Source organism: Crocodylus porosus, unplaced genomic scaffold, assembly GCF_001723895.1.
Source record: "Crocodylus porosus isolate Cpor-Errol unplaced genomic scaffold, CroPor_comp1, whole genome shotgun sequence".
Classification (NCBI taxonomy): domain Eukaryota; kingdom Metazoa; phylum Chordata; order Crocodylia; family Crocodylidae; genus Crocodylus; species Crocodylus porosus.
This window is the reverse complement of record NW_017728950.1, coordinates 31,931,474-31,952,598: the sequence shown is the minus strand read 5'-3', so window position 1 is coordinate 31,952,598 and position 21,125 is coordinate 31,931,474. Positions and strand designations below refer to the sequence as shown.

At 40.5% G+C, this 21,125-nt stretch overlaps 1 protein-coding gene across 4 annotated transcripts in view; it reads left to right on the top strand.

Moving 5' to 3' along the window:
• The window catches only part of KIAA1958 (KIAA1958 ortholog), a 166,126-nt gene that overhangs the window by 126,299 nt on the left and 18,702 nt on the right, over positions 1-21,125 (top strand). For 2 of the 4 annotated variants that reach the window (XM_019554909.1, XM_019554908.1), the window contains one exon: positions 4,491-6,850. The exons of 1 other annotated variant lie outside the window; for it this stretch is intronic. In XM_019554909.1, the coding sequence (XP_019410454.1) occupies positions 4,491-5,536 (1,046 nt within the window). In that variant the 3' untranslated portion in view covers positions 5,537-6,850. Of the gene's footprint in view, positions 1-4,490; positions 6,851-21,125 lie in introns of those variants that run through there. One more of the 4 variants, XM_019554911.1, reaches the window with a different exon arrangement.

Below are 21,125 nucleotides of genomic sequence, written 5' to 3'. Positions count from 1 at the left end.
CGGTCATGGAGGAGTTCATGACCATTCAACCTTGTCATCCCTTGGGGTGCTCTGGTGTTTCTTTAAATAACTGTGTTCTCAACTTAAATGATATTCAGTGTTTTTTCTTAAAATCCCAGGCAGCTGGAATCTAAAGATCATGTGATCATGGTAGTTATTGTTTAGAGAGAAATATTTAACATGCATATAACATTTCTTTCAACCTCATTCCCTGAAGGTGAGGTGACAGAAGTATGATTTTAATGAAGTGTAGGAAAACAAGAATGTAGTTATTACCTCTCTGATAAGTCTTTTACATATCCCATTTTTGGGATGGTTTTGGTTATTTCACAGTTTTCATCTGTAGGTTCTTAATTCAGTCTTATGGTAAACCAGCCCATTTTTCCTGTGGGATACTAATGGAGGCGTGGAGTTTTAAACAAAGTGGGACTGATTCCCCACAGAATTCAAGTAACATAAAATAGGAGAGTGACTCAGTAGGGTATTCAGGCCATTGGGCCAGATTCGCAGCTGGGAAAAAATGATGGAGCTGTACTGACTGTGAAGTATGAAGAGATGCACAGATTTACACCAGATGAGAATCTGGCCTGTTATTTTTAATATTCACCATGCAACCTACCAATCTCCTGTGCAAAATGTTGCACTGAAATAATTAATCAGAAATGGAGACAGTGGAGAGGTTACTCTGGATATTATTGCCAAAGGCATTGATTTGTTAATGGTAACTACAAAGGATCTTGAAGTTGCATGGGATTTATAACAGTTTAGTTGCACTTGCCTTCACAAGGCAAAAAAAAGTGCCATAACACAAGTGACTGACTGTGTATCACTCCTATGTTGTGACAAGTCAGCCTCTAACAAGTGATAATTTATGACATATTTAAAACTAACCCATTATATGTGCTGTTTATACAGACGCTGTATTTAATATGTGGAGAGGAAATGTGGGCTGTCAGTCAAAATGCTGATTACTTACAGAGGATTAAAATAAATGGTGGTTGATGCAGGGTGTACTTTTCTCATTCACTGAATGGTATCAGCTCTTCCTTTCAATACTGTACCCAACAAAATTAATAGGATCCATCGTAGGCATTAAGTTTTCATTAGAGGATATCGCAGATTCTTTGATTCCAACATAAATAGTGGTCAGTCTTTAAAACATAGGTGTTTCCCTTCCCTTCTTAATGTTTTTCTACATTCCATCTTTTAACATTTTTTAAGCCACAATTTTTACTTCGCAGTCTTTTTTTCCCTGAGGGAGAGGAAGCTAGAAGGTGAAGCATACAGGACTATGTTCATCTGGTCCCAGACATTCTAATTATGTATTTCAGAGATGCAGGCAGAAAGCATTGAAGCATATAGGATTACCAGTGATAGTGCTTGAGGTTAGGCACATGCTTAACTACTTTGTTGAATCAAGGTATTAATCTCCTCCAACTATACTTCCAGTAAGAGGTATCACAAAAAACTCTTGCCTCTTATATAGAAAAAGCACAGAAAAGGAGGAACAAGGTGACTTTAGCTGTTTCTCTTGCTTGGTATGACAAAGAGGATAGGATTTAGAATTGTGCATCTTCCTGTTCAGATCCCCTAGTTTCCTGACCAAAAAATAAATAAAAAAAATTGTTTTTTTGCTACTTCTAGCAGTGGAGAACCAATACTGCTACTGAAAAACAAGCTGTACGTCAATTCATTTGCTTTCACAATCAATCAGTCTCCCCCAGGTTTCTGATTCCAAATGCTTGTTGTTGCAGAAGATGAGGTGTAAAGCAGATAGGATGTGGTTTGATTCTCTCACTCCAAAATCACCTTGTTTTTGCAGATTGCTAAGGGAAAAATATCTTATAAATGAAGCACCTCCAATGTGGAAGTACTATAAAAAAGACAGCATTTTACAGGACCCCTGTTTTCATCTTAATAATACACTTGGTAACATGAATCATACTGTAAAACAGAGGTGTCAAACAAACCACCCGCAGGCTGGTTTCAGCCCATGTTGCTCCATCATCTGGCCCCTAGTGCAGGACCCAGGCCCTGGTCTGGGTCCCACCCTGCATGCAGTACCCACACTAGCCAATCCAGAACCACCACCCCTGCATAGCAGATCCAGCACCTGTAGCACCCACTTTAGCCAGTCTGGGACTGCTCTGCTGTGGTTGGTCCAAGATGCAAGCTGCACTCTGGCCAGTTTGACACTCCTGGAATAAACATTATGGGGACTGAATTATGCTCTTTTTTGTGCTGGTATTTGAATATAGGTCCAGATGGCTCCTCTTATGTTCATAAGAACAGGAGAGGAAATGGATTTCTCCTAGACACCTCAAGATGCACCCACATTGAGTTGGAGACTAACTTTTTGGCCTGAATTATGTGCGTACTAAAAAACATTTCATCCTTGTCATAATGATCAGAGGGGGAAATGTAAATATGACACCTTGTCAGACTTATACGTCTGACACCTGATTACATGCCTGTCAACATTTCAGGAAGAAAATGAAGATGATAAATAGCAGTGAGAGGGGGAGGTTACACCTTCATTTTCCTGCATTTGGTTCTGTTTCTTCTTTAAATTTTACATATCTACTCCTGTTATTCACTGCAAGAACTAGGGGGACTGGGGTGCTAGGAGATGAGGGCATAATGGTATTATTATATGTAGTTGTGCTTTCCCATAAGAGTAAGGTTTACAGTACTTGGCCTCAGTATATTCCTTCCCTTCTGGGATGGTCAGGCCAGAAAGGAGAGGAATTCAGTGGAATTAGCTGGAGAGAGACTGGAGGTCCTAAGAGTGTCATGAGAGAAGGGGATCTTTTAGATCAGTGATTCTCAAAAAGGGTGTGCCACAAGATCCTTTCAAAGGTGCCATGGGGTGCCACACAATGTTAGCACTGTTAGGTGTGGAAACATGATTCACAAGATAAACCCAGAGATTTCAGTTAGGAATCCATAGTGTTAAGTACATTCTGGCCTGTTGCATTCTGAGTTCTGTGCATCAGAAGAATTGCTCTGGTATTTTTCTGAAGTAAAAAATTAATGAAAACTGAGAGCTGGCATTTACTGAGGAATACCTTGTGTCTAAAATGGTTGAATGGTTGAAACCATTGTTTTAGATTTAGCGAATGGAAACATGGTAGGTCAAACTGGTTCTTAGGTATCTGGCTCTACTGAAATGCAAATGGTGGTACTTATATGTGGCTGTAAACATATGTATATAGGACGATTGTTAAGGACAAAAGAAGTGGGGGGTTTTGTTAGTTTATTTGTTCTGATATATTAGAGAAGGGCTGAATTTCTTTCTGCCTGTTACATGGAAAATACAATAACCAAGTTCTGTTAGCAATTATCTCTTACAGTTAATTTATTGAAGTTTTGCCTGTTTGTGTGCAGTTCTTTCCTAAAATTATTAAGCTTTTTCACATATGTGTAACGACAGTTCCACCTTCATGCTTATACCTTACATCCTCCTGTGGAAAGATTGTTTGTACATGAAGAGAAAACAGTCTTCCAATGTCACTGGTAACCTAAATGAAAAGGACCCCTTTCCTTTTCATGTTCTTCATGCCATGCTCAGGACAAAAAATGATACCTAATGAAAATTATCTTAGTGGTAACTTGAGCTTTAATTAACAGCTGGTTTGATATGTCACTGATCAGGAAGGCCTTTAAAAATAGTCTTGCTAGGCCTATAAAAAGTTGCTTCCAGATTTTGATCTTCTGCCAAGGTTCCCTGGATGAAGAAAAGGTTAGTGTCTCCAGGAGCAATGGTTCCACTATCAAGAAAAAATCTGGATCGCATAGGTGATCTTAAATCCAAGTGAAATTGTGTAGTACTGTGTTGTTAAATATCAATGCTTTCTTCTTTGGTGTTCCCTAAAGTTGAAATGTCCCCCTCTGCTATTTGTACACATGTAAACTATGCATTGTATGCTTATTTGCAAGCCTCCTTTGGGTGTGTTGTGCACTGTTATGTATTTTACATTTCTGTCTAGTTTATTTAGCACTTTACAAATGCATTTCATTAAAGATACTTTTAATGTAATAAATATGATGCTTTAGTTATTTTAAAAAATTGGAACCAGTACAACCTCTGGTTTCACAAATGAAGTAATTCCGAATGGGTTTATTGACTTGAATTGGGCCCCTGCATACAGCAGTGGAATCAGTCTAAAAGTTCTGTATCTTGCATTTGTTCTAAAACAGACCATCTCTAATCCCAGACATTTCCACAAATCTCCATGCACTTAAGTGTGTGCCAGTGACATGAGGAGCTCATTTTGATTGTTTTTTGCCATACTCTAGTAACATCATTTGTGAAACTGAAGTTGGCTTTTCAAACATGAGACAGGTATGTAATAATGTTTTCCAATGCTCTTTGTGAAATTGATTTTTTTTTCTTTCTTTTCTTTTTTTTCTTTTAAGGAAATTTATTTTTGGGAACAACTTGTTGCACAAACTCACTGTTCCCTTCTCTGTTCTTTTGCATCTTTCAGACCAGGATGAAAGAGCAGCAGAACTTAGCAGGGAGCAGAATGAGAAAACCATCCGCAGCACTCAAACCGCACTTCGCAACTTCAGAGAATTTCTCATCTCCAAATATCCCTCTGAGACCCGGGAAATCTATGTTATCCCTTGCAAAGAGCTTGACGCATACCTAGCTTCTTTCTTTGTGGATGCCAGGCAGAAGGATGGGTCAGAATATGAACCAAATAGCTTGGCCAACTACCAGTGTGGGCTAGAGCGGTACCTCAAAGAGCACAGGTATGGATACAGTATTACCAGGGATAAGGAGTTCAAGAGGTCTCAAGAAGCTTTGAAGCAAAAGCAGATAGAGCTGAGGTGTAAAGGTAAAGGGAACAAGCCACACAAATCCATGAAGCTTACCTTTGCTGATGAGCTTATCCTACGCAAACGAGGCTTGTTGAGTCGGTATAACCCTGAGGGGTTGCTGAATCTTGTCTGGCTAAATAACACTAAAGCATTTGGACACTGTACAGGTTTCCATGGGTCCACCCTCAAATGGGGGGATATCAGGCTCCGGGTGACAGAGACCGGACTGGAATACTTGGAATGGATGGGGCCAGATAATGGAGATGTGAATGCCAAAAGCAAGAGAGGAGGAACAGACTCCCGGGTGTACGCCACACAGCATTCTCCACAAACCTGTCCAGTGCAAGACTACAAGGAATATGCTCAAAGGCGGCCACCTGCCATGCGATATGAAGATGCTCCTTTCTACCTGTCCATTAAGCCAGTTGTCAACCTGGCTGCCCTTCACTGGTATAATTGCCAAGCCTTGGGGAAAAACAAGCTGGCAAAGATGGTGAAGACAATGTGTGAGAAAGGCAACATACCTGGCAGAAAGACCAATTTCAGTGTCTACCAGAGCTGCAGTACCTTGTCTGAAGCACAGAGCAACCAGCTGGTGCTCATCTGTAACAATTTAAGCCAGCAAGCAGCTCAGTCTATGGCAAGCCACTCCAACCCTGGCAACTTCATAGTGTCAGCTTCCTATGACTCTTCCTCTGACACTGCTTGAAAGGTGGATTTAAACCAAACTGCTTTTTTGTTTGAATTTATGCCCACTAACACATACCAACTATGATTGTACACTATTTCCCCATGCCCCTCAGTGTTAATTCACTTTATAAAAAATATATAAATATATAATATATTTTTCTTTTTACAAATAAGTCAATAGAAATAGTTTAGTATTACTAACATAGTATTTATAGTGTTAATACAGAAAATGAAAGCTACTTATGTGTTATAATATAATAGCAGATTTTACAAGAGCAAAATGGTTCTCAGGCAACACAAGATAGACTGAACATACAGTTTTTAACATGCATATGGATGACAAGCGTAAAACTCCAGGGAGGTCTATATCTCAGTTCTGTTTTAAAATAGTGTCGTTTTGTTTTTAAAGGAAAAAAACCCTTATTTTGACCTTCTAGACTGGGGGTTACAAACATCGCTGGCTGCTGCTTCTTAACCTGCTAGCTTGTTATTGTTCAGTGAGACCAAGAAGTAAGAAAGGTTTTCATATAAGTTTGTGAAATCATTCACAGGGATTTTTGTCCACATGTTGTTTTGGTTCCTAAAGCTCATTAATGCTAGCTGGAAAGATATATAATATTCCTCAAATCAACTGAAGATACGTTAAACTGTTTTTGTTGTTGGGTTTTTTCTCCGTGATTGAAATGTCACTGGTTTTAGACCATGAAGCATTGTTTTCAACAATATGCAATGAAATAATGGCAAAAAGACTGTTATACCAGTAATCTTAACTGCTGCAAACAAGCATCAGTCTTTAGTTTTGCTAGAAATTCAGTGTAACAACCTACTAAATTAGAACTGCAGTTGCTTTTGAATTTTCCAGAGAAAGCAACCATACTGAAAAATCAGAAGTCCTTGCCCAAGCCATAAAAATGGAAAGCAAAACAAACGTGTCTTAAATCATCATTCAAAATCCACAGAATCCAAAACTGATAATTTTATTATTTGTATTTTCTATGTTAGGTAGAAAAATGACAATTCTAGAATCCTGGAAGACATACTGAGATAAATTCAGCTAGATGCATGCTCATTGTTTCCAACTGAAAAAAGGGAAGTGATGCGTGAATATGGAGGCAAAGGTTGGCCCTTAGAGACTTTAAATCCTGACTGTTACCTTTCAACCTGTTTTACTTTGCAGTGTGACTGCTCATTAATTGCAAGGAAGATACTAACAAATACTGTGTTTCCATAGAACCATTGTAATTCTTGACCTTTATAATTACATGCGATCGTTTCTTTGGGAATTGAACTAAATTTGTTCTGCATTGCACATGAAAATGTTTTTGCTAAGGTTCCCTAGCACTGCAAAGATGAGACTTTTGAGAAACACACCTGCAACGTGGGCTGAAGCCCACAGAAGTCCATGATAGTTTAGCTACTGATTGAGTGTGTGCTGGAGCAGGCCATAGATGGGCACATTGTCTGCTGAAATTTATTTACATTCTAGTTTGGGGGTGAGGTTGTTGCTTAAGTTCTTTAAATTTACAACTCTGTCAGAAGGTCCCCTAGAGCCAAATAACCATTCCAGCCCGATGGGCCAAGGCACATCAGTCATCTAGTCAGTGGCATAAAGAAATGATGCAGCTAACATCGTATCTAGCTGCTGTTGGCTCCCCAGTCTGAATGACCAGGTGTCCATTTACACTGGCTTGGCTGGGCACAGCCTTTTGGCAGTCAGAAGCAGGGTTTGTGAACTCATGACTCTAAGCCATAGCCAGACATTTTTTACTGTTCTGTCACCACACCCCAGCACAAGTATCTAGTGCATTTAATTAAAATCGGTGGGCAAGAAAGAGTGTTACTACCCCCAGAAGGTGTAGTAACAGCAACTGAAGGTTGTCTCAGAGCTGGTCAGTGTTATGAAACCTGTGTGGTTGAACCTAGGATTATTGTCTCTGTATTGTTTGGTGGCATGATTTCCCCCATCTTCATAGCTTTCTCTTGAAGCTTTTCCAGTTTGTGTTGAAAAATCATTTTCATCCTGACTGGCATCTTACAGTTCAATGCAAAAGCATGCTTCCAGAAATTCCTTGGACCTACTGTTTTCTGTGGGTGTTGCATTTTGGATACTCTTTACTTTGCCTGTGATGAATTAAGATACAATCAAAGTATCTTTTAAGGAGGAACATTTTGCAGAATGCTCTGAGGGAGCTAAAACAAGTCACTTGCTCTTTGGTTCTCAGTCCACAAGGCATGCTATGTCCTGATAGCTCCCATTCCAATTCCTCTTTGTCTGCTTTGCATATTTTAATTTGTAATTGGGTTCTTGTCATAGTAGGGGTGAGCTAATGGCTCCAGTACTGTTGATTAAGTCATGCATGGTTGGTTGCTATGTTTAGAAAGAATTATTTATTTTGGAAAGTGGGTAGGGAGGACATGTTTATTACATTTATTTTATTTTTAAACAGGGTTTTGTTTGTTTAGCCTATTTTAATTTATGTGAACCCTAATGAGTAACTCAATGCTGAGTGTTTCTGTCAAATGGAAGGCAGATCACTAGGTGAGCTTATTTGGGGTGTTTAGAGCAATAAGCCCTATTTAGACTACTGGTTGAAGTAACCTTAAACCTGTATGGTCAGGATTTGATACCCCTGATAGTACAATATTCCAAAAGTAGGCCCACTGAATACAAACAGCACTTAAAAACTATTCAGTCTGAGTAAGACTATTAGACTTTGGCCCATAAATAGAAGGGCTTTATATTCACGTTCTTATTATGACCACTGTACATTTTAATTTAACCCCTTAAAACCAACCATTGAGAAGTAAGCTTAAGTGTTGACCTCTTCTTTTTTTTTTTAAACTTGGAAAAATAAGCTTCATTATAACCCTTCATATGATAACATTGTTCGTTGGATTAAATATGAATGTTGTTGAGTGTACTGTACCAAGTGACTCTTTCCCGTTAATACCATCAGGACACTGAAGTTAAGCTGTAGCTCTGTGAACTGTGAACAAACCTTTTAACCCTTTATGCCTATCTGAGCCAGGGGCTAGGTTCTCCCACTATTACTCTGATTTAAAAGTACCTTATTCCATGCTCTACCCCTCTGAAAGACTCACTTACAAAATAAGGTCCTATTTGTGCAGTGGATTAGAGCAGGTCAAATGATGAATGACATGGGTAACTTGAAAAAATGCATTGGAAGTGTTTGCACTACTGTCTAGAGTGATATGATTTAAAATGGTTGCTTCCATGTGAGCATATTCATTTTTGTTCAGGACAATCCACTGGTTTTAGTGGGGTTCTTCCATGTAACTTAGCAAACTTTTGCCCTGTAGTTTTTAAAGTTATATTAAAGCTGATTAATCCTTACAAATGAGAGGTACATTTTAGATACATGGTTTATCACTGGTTTGTTGTGCAAACCAGCCTACAGGGAGATCACTGCATGTCCATGTTGGTTTGTCCTTTCTAAGAGTCCCAGCTAACAAGCATGACATCAGTAAGTGCAGTAAATGTTAGGTTAATGTTCCTTTTGATATGGTCACATATTCAAATACATGCCAGTGAGAACATCTACATTGGGTTATACAAATATATGCACCTGTGTCTATTTATCTGATTGCACATTCAAATCTTTTCTTCACCAGGGGCCACAGGACTAAAGCACTTGAATATTTAACCCTTGTTGTAGTAATTACTGGTGTATGTGTTTATAGTATTGCATGTTTGCACAGCACATATGTATGATTAAGAGAGAACCCATGCAGTGGTTGGGTAAACACAGTGAAGTTTTATAATTGTCATAGCCTATGATTTGTCTCTGGAAAGGTTCACACAACTATTTCAAATTTGTCAATCTTACTGGCTGACACATTCTGCCATGCAGCTATATGTTTTTAATCCACACATTTAGCTTAAAATCCTGCAGCTGGATTACATGTCTGGTGCATTACAATGACATGGCCATAAAAACTCTCTTGCAGTATATTTTCAAATGGTTCTACAAAAAATGCACAAGCGATGTGATGTCAGACACTAGGGTAGCGCAAAACAGCTGTATTTTGTCATCAGCTTCTTGAAGGGTACCCCCACTATGGAATTTTTTCAGGTTGAAACGTATTTCTTAGGTGCTCAAGGGCATTGTACTATTAAATTTCTAATGTAGTTACACTTTTGTTTCTTTATCTGATGCATTTTTACAAGCTCTAGAGTATTGCACATACTTAACTTCTATGCTTGTGATTAGATTTTACTGGTAGTTTTGTGTACCTAACATAAAGCACAAACCAGAGTCCAGGAAGAGTTGGCTTTATTGCATTCCAGATACTGGGCTGCTCCCAAAACTAAAATAACCCCTGAGTAAATTAACACTTGCATAGCACCAGATACTCTCCATTTTCTATCCTGGTTCATATACAATTATTGTTGCAAATAGTACCTGAGTAATTTCCGCACATGGAATAATTGACATAACTGGCATCTTATGATATGTGGTCCATTCCTTCTCTTATTTGCTTTGAGGATAAACTGCAGAGGATTGTGACTGAAAGCCTGTCTCCCCTTTCATCCCTTACTTACCTTGCCCTGTCCCAGCCCTCATCCTAGCCTGCTGTCAGGAGTTACAAAAGGGGGCAGCACAGTGCTGCTTGGAGCATGGCTCTGTTTGTAACAGGGGAATCCTCCTTCAAGCTATAGTAACACATTTAATGGGACTTCTACACCAGAGCAGGGCCCAATATCTCTCCCAATGAGTGTGCAGTCTCTACTCCAAATAGTAGATCAGGAGTTTGTGGAGTACTACGTGCTTGCAAAGAGCAGGCCTATGTCTCTGAATACCTCAAAGTATAACTTGGGGGAAGGGGAGGGGGCGGAGGAAGGTGGTGGCAGGACACCAGCCCCAGGCATCAACTTAGTGGGGGCACCAGAATGGCAACTCACCTTAGGAAGTCTGTGCCCCAGCAACAACAGCCAGGGTGGGACTGTGCTGCAGCCAGGGACTTCTTTGAGTCCCCAGAGCAGGAGAGATTCCCACCCTCGCCTTTCCTCTTTCCCCCAGTGCCGTTCTTCCAGCTTTTGGCATGTGGTCCCCTTCAGTGCTCAAAACACAAACATTTCAGAGTAATGTCTCTGTAAACACCTGATAGTTCAAATGAAAGCAAGTGTGTGTATTTAGAGGACCATAGAGGCAGGTAGATGTATCTGCTACATACCTGCAATCATTTAATAATGGAAAATGTTTCTCAGAAGGATCTTTTCTACCGTACAGTGAGGTGTGCATAGCAAAATTTGCCCCTTTGCAGATGGGATCAGCACAGTGTCTGTGCACCATTTGAGTACAACTACCGTACACAAAATAGGATTTAAGTGGCACACAGACGTTGGGCAGACTCTTTGCAAAAGGGCAGCTTTCACTGTGTAAGTCCTGCCAGGCCCTGGGAAATAGTATCTTACCTATTTGTTAAATTTTTTTTAGTAAAGTCTTGTGTTTCCAGAAAGGTTGCATGTACCCAAGGCTATGAAAACTTAATGCTCATTTAATACAGGTAAATGGTTTCTGTTTTATTTTAAATTAACTAGTCTTACTTTTGCACTTTGGCTGGGGTTTAAGATGTACAGTACATAATTAAACATGGCCGAAAACAGATCATGCAACACTCCTCCTTTGTTGTCCCATTAAACTGGCCATTTCATACTTATTTTGGATAAATTGGCATCTTGGTTGCTAATGCACTTTATTTTCTTTTTGCACCTCCCCTTATATCCTGGAAACTGCTCTTCCAGTAATGGAGACTAGAACGTAGAGAAGACAAGCTACCCCTGAAGCATAAATTTGTTTTAGAGAAAAAAATGAACTGCCATTCAAAATGGTTTTCTCCCTCTTCTTCTGGAAGGGGGTCCAGAACAATTAAATTGCTATGGTTTTGTTGTGTTGGAGGAGGAAAATGCAAAGAAGACACAAGGTTGCAATAGAGCTCCTTCTTGCTATAGTGTCCCATGTTTTATGCCATAGTGGGCCAAAGGTTTTTGGCAGGCCTTGGACCATCCCCAAATTAGCCTTGGACCATCCCCAAATTAGCCTTGGACCATCCCCAAATGACACTCCAATCCCCTTGCCCTGTCCAATCTGCTGATTTTCTTTCTGCTCCCTGTTCTGTGTTCCCTCCTTGATCTTTCTGCCTTCTGCTTCCTGTTGTATCTGCCCCTGGCCTGCCTGTCTCCTCATTGATCTGCCATGTGCCACACAGAGAGGCGGCCTTTGCCACTTGTGGCATATGTGCTTCAGGTTGGCCAGCCCTGTTTTATGCAGTGCATTTGCTGAATCAGGACCCCAGGGTCTCTGCTGACTGTTCTAGAGCTTGTATGGCTCTGTAATTGCACTGAAACTAACAGCAGTATAGCTGAACCCATGAAAAATTCCTGGTAGTGAAGTACCTGTAAAAGGCAACATGACAACCATTTGTACAACTCAATGAGAGAGTTAGCCTCAGAATATCATATGTCTATCACTTTTCTACAGAATGTGCAAGATATGGGTGGTCAGATGACTTCCAGAAGCTCTGAAACAACCTGTGGCTGTCTCTACACTGTTACGTTGCTTGATCTCCCTGAATTGGGCTAGTACGTTGTAGCTGTACCAGTGCTAACAATGGTAGGAGCACTGGGACAGACTAGCTGCCAACACGTTTGCCATTGTACCATCTAGATATGTGGAACAGGGGTGCACAAAGCTGTGATAAAGACCAGCACTGAGAGCGCTTGCCTCAGTGGCCATGCAATGCTAGAAGACTGAGGAAATTCAGTCTAAAACTCAGGCTGTGTGCAATGCTTTTATGGCTTTCCAAGTTTAATAATACAAGAGTTTGCTATTCTTGGTAATAGCCATTCATGTTGGGAAAATGGTTGCACTAATGGCAATACATGGAGATTCCTGTGATGAAACTGTCACTCTTGTGATGAAACTGTATCAATTTGGCTTGTGAAAGTACTACCTTTTTTTACTTGGCGTTTCTCTAGATTTGTTCTTACGTGAGGCATTTATTTTCTCATCTTCCAATTCTCACTGAATTGATCAATATTAGTAGGTAATATATGTAAAATTCTATTCATTTTACTGTAATGATGGCTGCAAAATGAGCTCTCTCTATGTTGATAATGGGTAATTGTCCCAAAGGGATTAGGATGTTTTTGCCTAATCTTTTATACTCGTGCTCAAAGTTCACTACAGAGCAGCATAAAGTATCTAAAGGAAAAAATTGTTGTTCAGATGTCATTTGGATCTTCGGTAATGAATTACAAATTTTATCCTTACTAGGTCTGCTTGTTTTAAAAAGGCAGTCTTAAATTCTCAATGAGTGGTTTGCAAGAGCTATAATTTTGTAGAAGAATGTCCTTCCATTCCTCAGGCCTGTGTTCTGAGGTACCCTCGTGGGTAGCTCCCTTGATGCCCATGCAGTTATGCCTGCCAGAATACACCCCCAAATATTTTTTCATGTTGTTGGCATACACTTTTACCAAGAAAATTGAATTGCATTTCAGGCAATAAACCCTGCTGTTGTAGAGCCTAAATTAAAGGGTTTTATACTCTGCTTATACATAGATAAGAAAGAAAATAAAGCTCCCCCCCATGCCACAATCTCTCATGTGAGTTCTAATCCTAGAAGTCTGTTTATTCTATGATGTAGATGATCAAAAAAAGTAGTATTCAATTCACAGGAGACTAGAATAAAGGTCAGCAACCTATGGCCTGTGGCTCTGGCCTGTGGGGCCCTTGGATCTGGCCTGTGGAGCTGGGGCTTCAGTAGCATTTGGCATCAGAGGGCTTCATCTGCAGTGTGCTACACTGCTCTGTGTCCAGTTGTCTGGGCAGCCAGGAAGCTTTCCCACATTGCATCACAGCCGGTTGGCATGCAGAAGCTGTAGCATTGGTGGGCAGGTCCTAGCACTGACTTGCTGAACTGGGTCACTCTGGCCCATCACTGGGAAACACTGTTGACCACTGGACTAGATAGGCCAGGCACAGACATTACACTGTTACAAGCATAAGTGATCAGAAATTTACCTATACCCTAACAGAACAGAAATTCAGCAGACAGTCTGGTTTAAAAGTGGCAGAACCCAGTCCAGGATTTCCCTGCCCACCCCCTTTTCCCTCCCTTCCCCCACTGAAGGGCAAATGTGTATCCTGTTTGCTACCAATCTAAACTACGCTGCTTACAGAAAACCACATAACTTAGATCGATTCTGCGTCAGGCTTTTTTAATGTCAGTACCTAGCCATAGAGAAAAAAGGAGCTTTTGGCTTCACAAATTAAATACATAGTAATGGCTAAAGCTAATTTTGTTTCATGGCTGTTGGCAGAGATGACCCAAGCCAGGCGCAGGCCCAGGGCAAATCTGCCTGTCCGGGGCCCTGCCCCCACACACCCCAGATGTGAAGAAGCCAGCAGTGAATTCAGTGGTGGGGGAGGAGGTGCCAAGCCAGGGGTGATGCATTGGGATGGACATGGGTACATGTGCATCCCCTAAGCGTGGTGGTGCCACTGGCACTGCCAGTGGCAGCTGCAGGCAATCCATGATCCCCACTGGCTGCTGCCGCCACTGCCAGTGGCAGCAGCAGGTGGTTGCCAACCCTTGGTCAGCACTCGCCACCCGCCCCCCCATAGCTGACAGTGCCAGCGGCATCTGCGGGAGCTCCCCCGCTTACCACCATTGCACTCTCGCCACCGCTGCTGCGCTCCCGCCGCCACCATGCCCCCCAGCCATCGGGGGCATGAGTTGATCATGTGCCGAGTGATGAGATGTGAAGCCAGCAGTGGCAGCACAGAGTCACTGTGGCCACTCTGCCTGGCTCCGCAGGGTCCCCCCAAAGCGTGGGACCCAGGGTGGTTGCCCTAATTCACCCCCCATAGGGACAGCCTTGGCTGTTGGGCAGGTTTTCTGTTCATGAGAGAACTTGGCGAGCTCAATGCATTCCTGATCAAGGAGATTGATCAGCATATATATGTTGCTTACAGCATTGCTGTTATCTTTGGTAGTCGAAATCCAAATGGAGTGTGAAACCAAACTAGCTTTTCTCTTCAAGGCGACCCCTCCAGATCAGGGCTGAGGAGTTTTGGAGGGGCAGTTTGAGGATGACAAAATGCCATAGACATAACCTGCATTACATACAGTGCACAGGACGTTATGTTCTCTTTCTCATCTATGTTTTGCTTTGTTTATTTGTTTGGAGCAAACCCAAAACCTCAAAACAAAGCTGACTTGAAGAAACTTGAATTTCTCATGTGTTGTTACCTAAACTGTGCAAAACTGCATCTATTTTATTTGGTTTCCACGGCAAAGCAGAAATCAACCCAGAATTTATTTAAAGCAGGTCCCAAGTTTGCTTAGTAAAGCCTAAAATAGAACTGACAGCCATGTGTAGATTCAAGTTAAACAGGTCATCTCCCTTTCATAGTAGCCACCAAATTCTGTGTTATACCAGGAAGACTTGTAAAGGATTTAGGAAGGGGTTGTTTGAGATGTTTTTCTATTAACCATGTGAACTGAATGAACTGTCCCTGTGTTTGGCTACAGGATGCTGTAATGTGAATGGCTTCTAAAACCTTAGAGATCAAATCTGACCGTGAAATAAAAATTGAACTTTTTCTCTGAGGCAATCCATGTTCTGCTCTACATTGTTGCTGCATGCATAGTCCCCTCCCGTAGTAAAAACAAGTATTTCTCGTATGTTCAGCATCTGGTAGACAGGGAAAGTGGGTCCTACAGTGGTTTCTGCTATGCCTTTGAATAAGCCAGAGTCACAGGTTCAATCCCTGAACAGAACATACAACCTTGCCTGCCTCAGGCAGTGGGGTGGACTAAATGGTCTCTTGAGGGTCCCTTCCAGCTCTAGGTCTGTATGAATCTCTGAAACTGTTCAGGAAGACAAATATTTTCCTGGAGTATAAGAAACTGAGCATCCAGCAAATTAAGACTGTAGTGATTCAAAGGAAAATATCCATTTTTCTTTGTGTGATATTCATAATTTAAATTGTGCACATCCTTATTTGCATGGGACTTTTATGCCCAAAATCTTTGCGGGTTTGGATTCTTAATGTAACTCCCATAAATGATTTACATGAAATGTGTGTATGTGTGTGTGCGTGCGCGTGCACGTGTGTGTATTTTTGTGTGTCTATATATTATGTATCATCTATCTATTATCTCTCTATCTGTACACTTGGCATGTCTACACATGCAATGGGGAGTCTAGGGAGTCAGACTGCCAGCTCCTGGCTGCTGCTCCTGGCTCAACATGCTGCAGAGGGGCTGGCTGGGAAAGCATCTACACATGCACTGCTGTGGAGTTTTTATTCTTTAGCAGAATAGTACTTTTATTTACTATTTACAAGTATTTACAAGTACAATGCTGCTGCAGAGTATGTTAGTTTACCCCAGCCTAATAGGGGCACATGTGTAGATACACAATGTTTACTGCACCGCTAATTAGTCTGCACAGTAAAGTCTTGTGTAGCCGTACCCACTGAATATTAGATCTGAGCTATTCAGAGGGGATTCAGAATATTAGCATGGGAGAAAATAATGCTCCACTAGGGCAAACTTTGGCTCCAGTTCTGTCAAGCACTTAAGTGAGTACAATGAGACTGAATAACATGCCTTTCCCCCCAATCCTGCAATCCCATTAGCCATGTACCAAACTCAAAGTGTATGGATAGATACTAATTACAGGGGGACAACTCATATGTTTAATGTTAAGTACATGTATAAATAAGTGTTTTGCTGAATCAGAGTCTTTTCCATCTTCCGGGCATTTAAGTGGACTTACCTGTTCAGATCCCTGAAAATCCATTAATTTATCTACTTTAGTGGCACACCATCATCTGACTGTTAACTCTCACAAAAAACACTGAGGAGAGGGAGAACCTAACCACGTTTTGCACTAATTTGTTCAGGGACTCAAGCAGGCTGGAATAAAATAGCACTTAGGTGCCAAAATCCACTTACCCACTTAATAGGTGAAATAAAATCTGAACACTAATTTTTGTTGTGGTGACTCATCCCCCGTGGACATAATTGCCTTGAGTAGGTAATATCTCCTAGGTCATGGCAAGGCAGTAGAGAAATAGGTTGGATTGTTACATAAGTATTACAGGTGGTAAAGATGGCATAATAGCAAGGAGAAAGAGAGAGTTTTGCAAACAGTAATAGAGCTGTTTGTCTTTTTTCTAAAGAATCTTGGTCTTTGACCAGCCTTTTAATGTCCTGTTTTCTTTTACATCGGAAATAGGAAATATTTTCCATTTGTCTTAATTATACCTGCTGGGGTGGTGTGGATGCAAAGGGGCATGGCTGATAGCCCTGAGGTTACAAGTTTGAGGCCATAGTAGAATTACTTATGGCACGGCCCTGTCAGACTCTAACAAATCTGTGAATTCTGTTAAATACCTTGTCACAATAATATGAAAAAGGAAAGGGTCTGTCTTCTTTAACCTTGCCTTTGAAAAGTATTTTGCTATGAAAGCCCTTGGTCTCGTGGTGAGCAATGCTAGGTAAGCACCAGCAAAAATACATCTTTTAATTTATTTTACTTACGATGTTTAATTCTTTTAATCCATTGTTTCCTTGTTTGCCAAACCACTAGGTTTGGCATTGTTTCCCCCAAAACATCACGTTAAGAACGTATGTTGCTTTTTAAAAACACAACTTCCACGTACTAATGTGAATTTTCCCATGTGATCAGTCCCATTTTCAATGTTAAATCTCCCTCTCAGACTGAATTTGTATTGCTCACTTTTCTAACTATGCCCTCCTTACAAATAAAATTCAACTTTTAAACAACATTTTTAAAGGTAATTTTTGTTGTTTTCCCTTCTTGTTTTATAAGCAGTGTGTGTTTAACAAAAATCACTGTCTTGCCAAAAAAAACCTTATTTCTATGCATTGTGTGATTCAGTGATATTACTGTTGAACTTTTGCATGTCTTGTAGGCGCTTTCACATCTGTACATTTGTGATATTTGTAGACATGTTAACCATTGCTGCTATAACCACTTATTGTAGCTAACTGAAAACTGTACTGAGAGGCTGTACCAATTAACAGTTTTATGTATGACATTGTATATTTTGCTGTTTATTTCATGTTTTGAGCCAGTATGTAGTGCCTTCTGTAGAAGGAAATGTGTTGTGGTAGACAGGAGGTGCCAAATTTACAATATCCTGTTCCACACAGATGATCATGCATCAACTTAATGTGCGTTTTTAAAAAGTAAATAAAAAGCATCTCCATCTTTTATTTTTTCCCTAAAAATCATCTGGAAGGTTTTGAAGGACTTTTCTTGGTTACTCATTTTATTTTGAAAAAAACCTTGATGAAACTAATGAAGTGTGTGTGTGTGTGTGTGTGTGTGTGTGTGTGCACGCGTGCATGTAAATCAGAGGTTGTACACATCCAGCAAACATGGTGCGAAGGAATATATAGGATTTATTTGTTGCTGAACAGCATTGCTTTCCTACTTGGACAGAAACTGTAGCAGAATAAATGGAGATTTTGATATCCAATATGTTGATATCCAGTATGTTGATTGATATTATATCAAATATAATAACAAAACCTTTTAAGGTAGCTAAGGAGCTTTCATTAAAATACCATAGCTCTTCAGTGAAAGCAATACTGTAATTATACTTTTTGATGTTGTTTTCATAATGGGCCCAATTCTGATCTTATTTCCACTCAGTGTTCGTGTCTACATGTTCTGTGAATTAACATGCTTTAGGTAATACTCATTAAATCTAGTACCTCCCAATTGTGAGGTACTAAGAAAATGAGCATTAGCCTGTCTTTATGCACATTAACTAAAAAGCACAATTTTAAAGTGACACTTAACACACATTAACCTTCTTTAATGCACATTAGCCAAATAGCACAGATTTTAGTGATGCTTTAACATGCATTCAAATAGGCTAATGTGCATTAAAGCGCCCATTGTACATGAGGGACAGCTCTATCAAAGGCAATGGGCTCCATTTAGTTTTTCAGTTCCACTGAAGTTAATGGAGTTACACTGCCACAGAAGAAGTACACGGTGAAATGCATTTGTAATATTTTGGGTCTCCTCTCTTTAGCTACTTTAATGCTACACCTTTTGTGTCATGATTCTGTCCATTTTGAAAAAACCTGCTTTTCTTCTTGCTCTCTAGAAGCTGAAAATGTAGACAGCGACAAATCAAAATGGATGAATTTGATTTTTATGTAACTTTTAAAATCCTTTTTAGTTGCAAAACTGAATCAAATCAATTTTGCATGCTTACTGGAAAGTTTTAGCAGGAGAGGGATGATCCATGAAAAAATTGGGAAGAATTAGCAAACCAAATGTAGCAGGGTATAGCTGCAAACTAGGCGCATGCAGATGGTAGACAAAGATTGCCTCTTTGCTTACCTGGGAGCAGCAGCCCAACTGATGTGAATGATTAGCTGGCCCAAAGGAAGTGAAAAGGCTCCCAGAGAAGGGGCTAAGGTAAAAGAAGGTGAGGAATCTGATGGATAAGCACTACACTGGAGTTGGCTCTCCCTGGTCCATAGAGAGAGGACCAGACATATGGTTCATGGATGTATGGCCACTGGCAGATATGAAACTCCCCACCACCCCAAAAAACAAACCCAAAACAGCACTCTACCAGAATTAGAAGTGCATTAGTTTGACCTGGCTCCCCAGCATCTCTATAGGTCAGGCACTTCAGTAGGGCTTTTATATAATAGCTCATTTAATTAGCTATTAAATGAAAATGTCAAAAAGCCTTACTGAAGTGCCAGATGTATACAGATATTGGGAAAGCTGGGTCTGTCTCTTCTGGGCATGTGCTGTGCTTGCTGCAAGGGTTTGCCAAGCTGAAAGTAAAGCACCTTTTTTCATGTCTATAAGTAGTTTAAAGGGCCAGACAGAGGGAGGAAAGCTAAACTCTGCAACCTGGAGCAGAGTACTGTCTTGGGGAACTGAAGGAAAAACAGAGGTTGGTTCCTATGTTTGTTGTCTGTTTACTTGAAGAGGAGATGTGTTTTTTATGTGAATGTGAAAGGGTTGTTTGTGTCCTCTGGCAACAAAACCTTCAGGAGTATAATAAATGGACTGATTTTATCAGAAAAAGGCTCCTCTATCAGAGGGAGTACACCCTGCTACACCAAAACACCACATTGCTAGAAAATCAGTGTTAACTAGAAAATATCGGTGACGTCAAACTTATCCCTGTGAGTACCTGTATTAAAGCTGTGTCTCTGTCCTCAAGGATCAGTTTGGCCTGAGGCAGAGGTGGCATGAGCAGCCTCCATATGCAGCATGTGGCAGATCAGAGAGAGCACAGCAGCAGATAGGGCAGAAAGCAGAGCAGGAGGTTGGGCAGGGAGCACAGAGCAGCAAGCAGAGCAGCAAGTGAGACAGAAGAAGGGAATCAGAGTGGTTCTTGAGAAGGGTACAAGGTTAATTTGTGGCATGCCTGACAAAAAGTTTGGGTGCCATTGACCTAACGAATCTCAATGCACTCAAAATCACAAATTCCCTCCAAAATGAATTTTAAAGTAAGATTTTCAAAAGTGTCTGGTCTGGCTGCTCTCTATTAAGGTGCTCTGAATGATAAACCCAGGAAAGAGCCTGTTTCAGATGGTGCAGTTCTTGGCATGTTCTGAAATTCATTTCAATGTGAGATTTCTCAAATCAACTACATATGGCCACTCCTGAATGTCTCAGCCAAATTTAATCTTGTAAAGCCAATCTTGTAAAGACTCCAGCGGACCTTATGTTATAATTTGATTTCTCTTTCTTGGGAGTAATAAGGCTGTCTCTAGAGATCTTGGGCTATTTTTTCAACTGGAGTAATCTTGGGACAGCTCCTTTAGCCCCATCATTGCTGAGATTCCTGTTTTTAATACGTACTATATTTAAAGTTGACTATGACAAACTGTGGTTCTCCCCTGTCTTGTGTGCTTGGTGGTGGCTTATACATGAATACGATAAGTGCATAGTGCCACCCTTAGGAGGAGTGGAGAATTCTGGTTCGGTAAAGTTTATTCCCACTTGGTCCAGGAATTAAATGTTCAAGGGCTGTGATGGAGAATCACATCCTTCACCTGTAATGCTTTCTGTGATCCTGTACAGTGTTGGCCACTGCTGTTCAGTAAGTGATTCATATGTAAATAGTGAAATAGCAACAGTAATTCTAAACTTTTCTGCCCATTGTGGCAAAAATTCATTGGGTTCCCATCGTATTAAAGTTGTTTTGCCTTTGTTTTTCATTGCTGAAGCCAGATCTGTCTTTGTCAAATTGGGTCACCAAACCATTTATTTAGTACACTGTGAGCTGAAACTATGATCTTAACTCTACAAGTGTGAACATGGTATCAGAAAAGGGACCATATAATAGATACAGATACAATGCATAGTTAATTCTACACGTTCATTTTTTACCAGACATTTTTTATCAGTGTCTTTGAGCCACTGGCTGTACGAAAGACACTAGCCTTTGGCTGCTAATACAACAGTGGAATACATATATCAGTTTGCACTTGCTCTGAGGCCTTTCATTTACTCTCTAAGTTTTCAGTCAGGTATCCTTGCTGACTTCTTCCTTTATTTA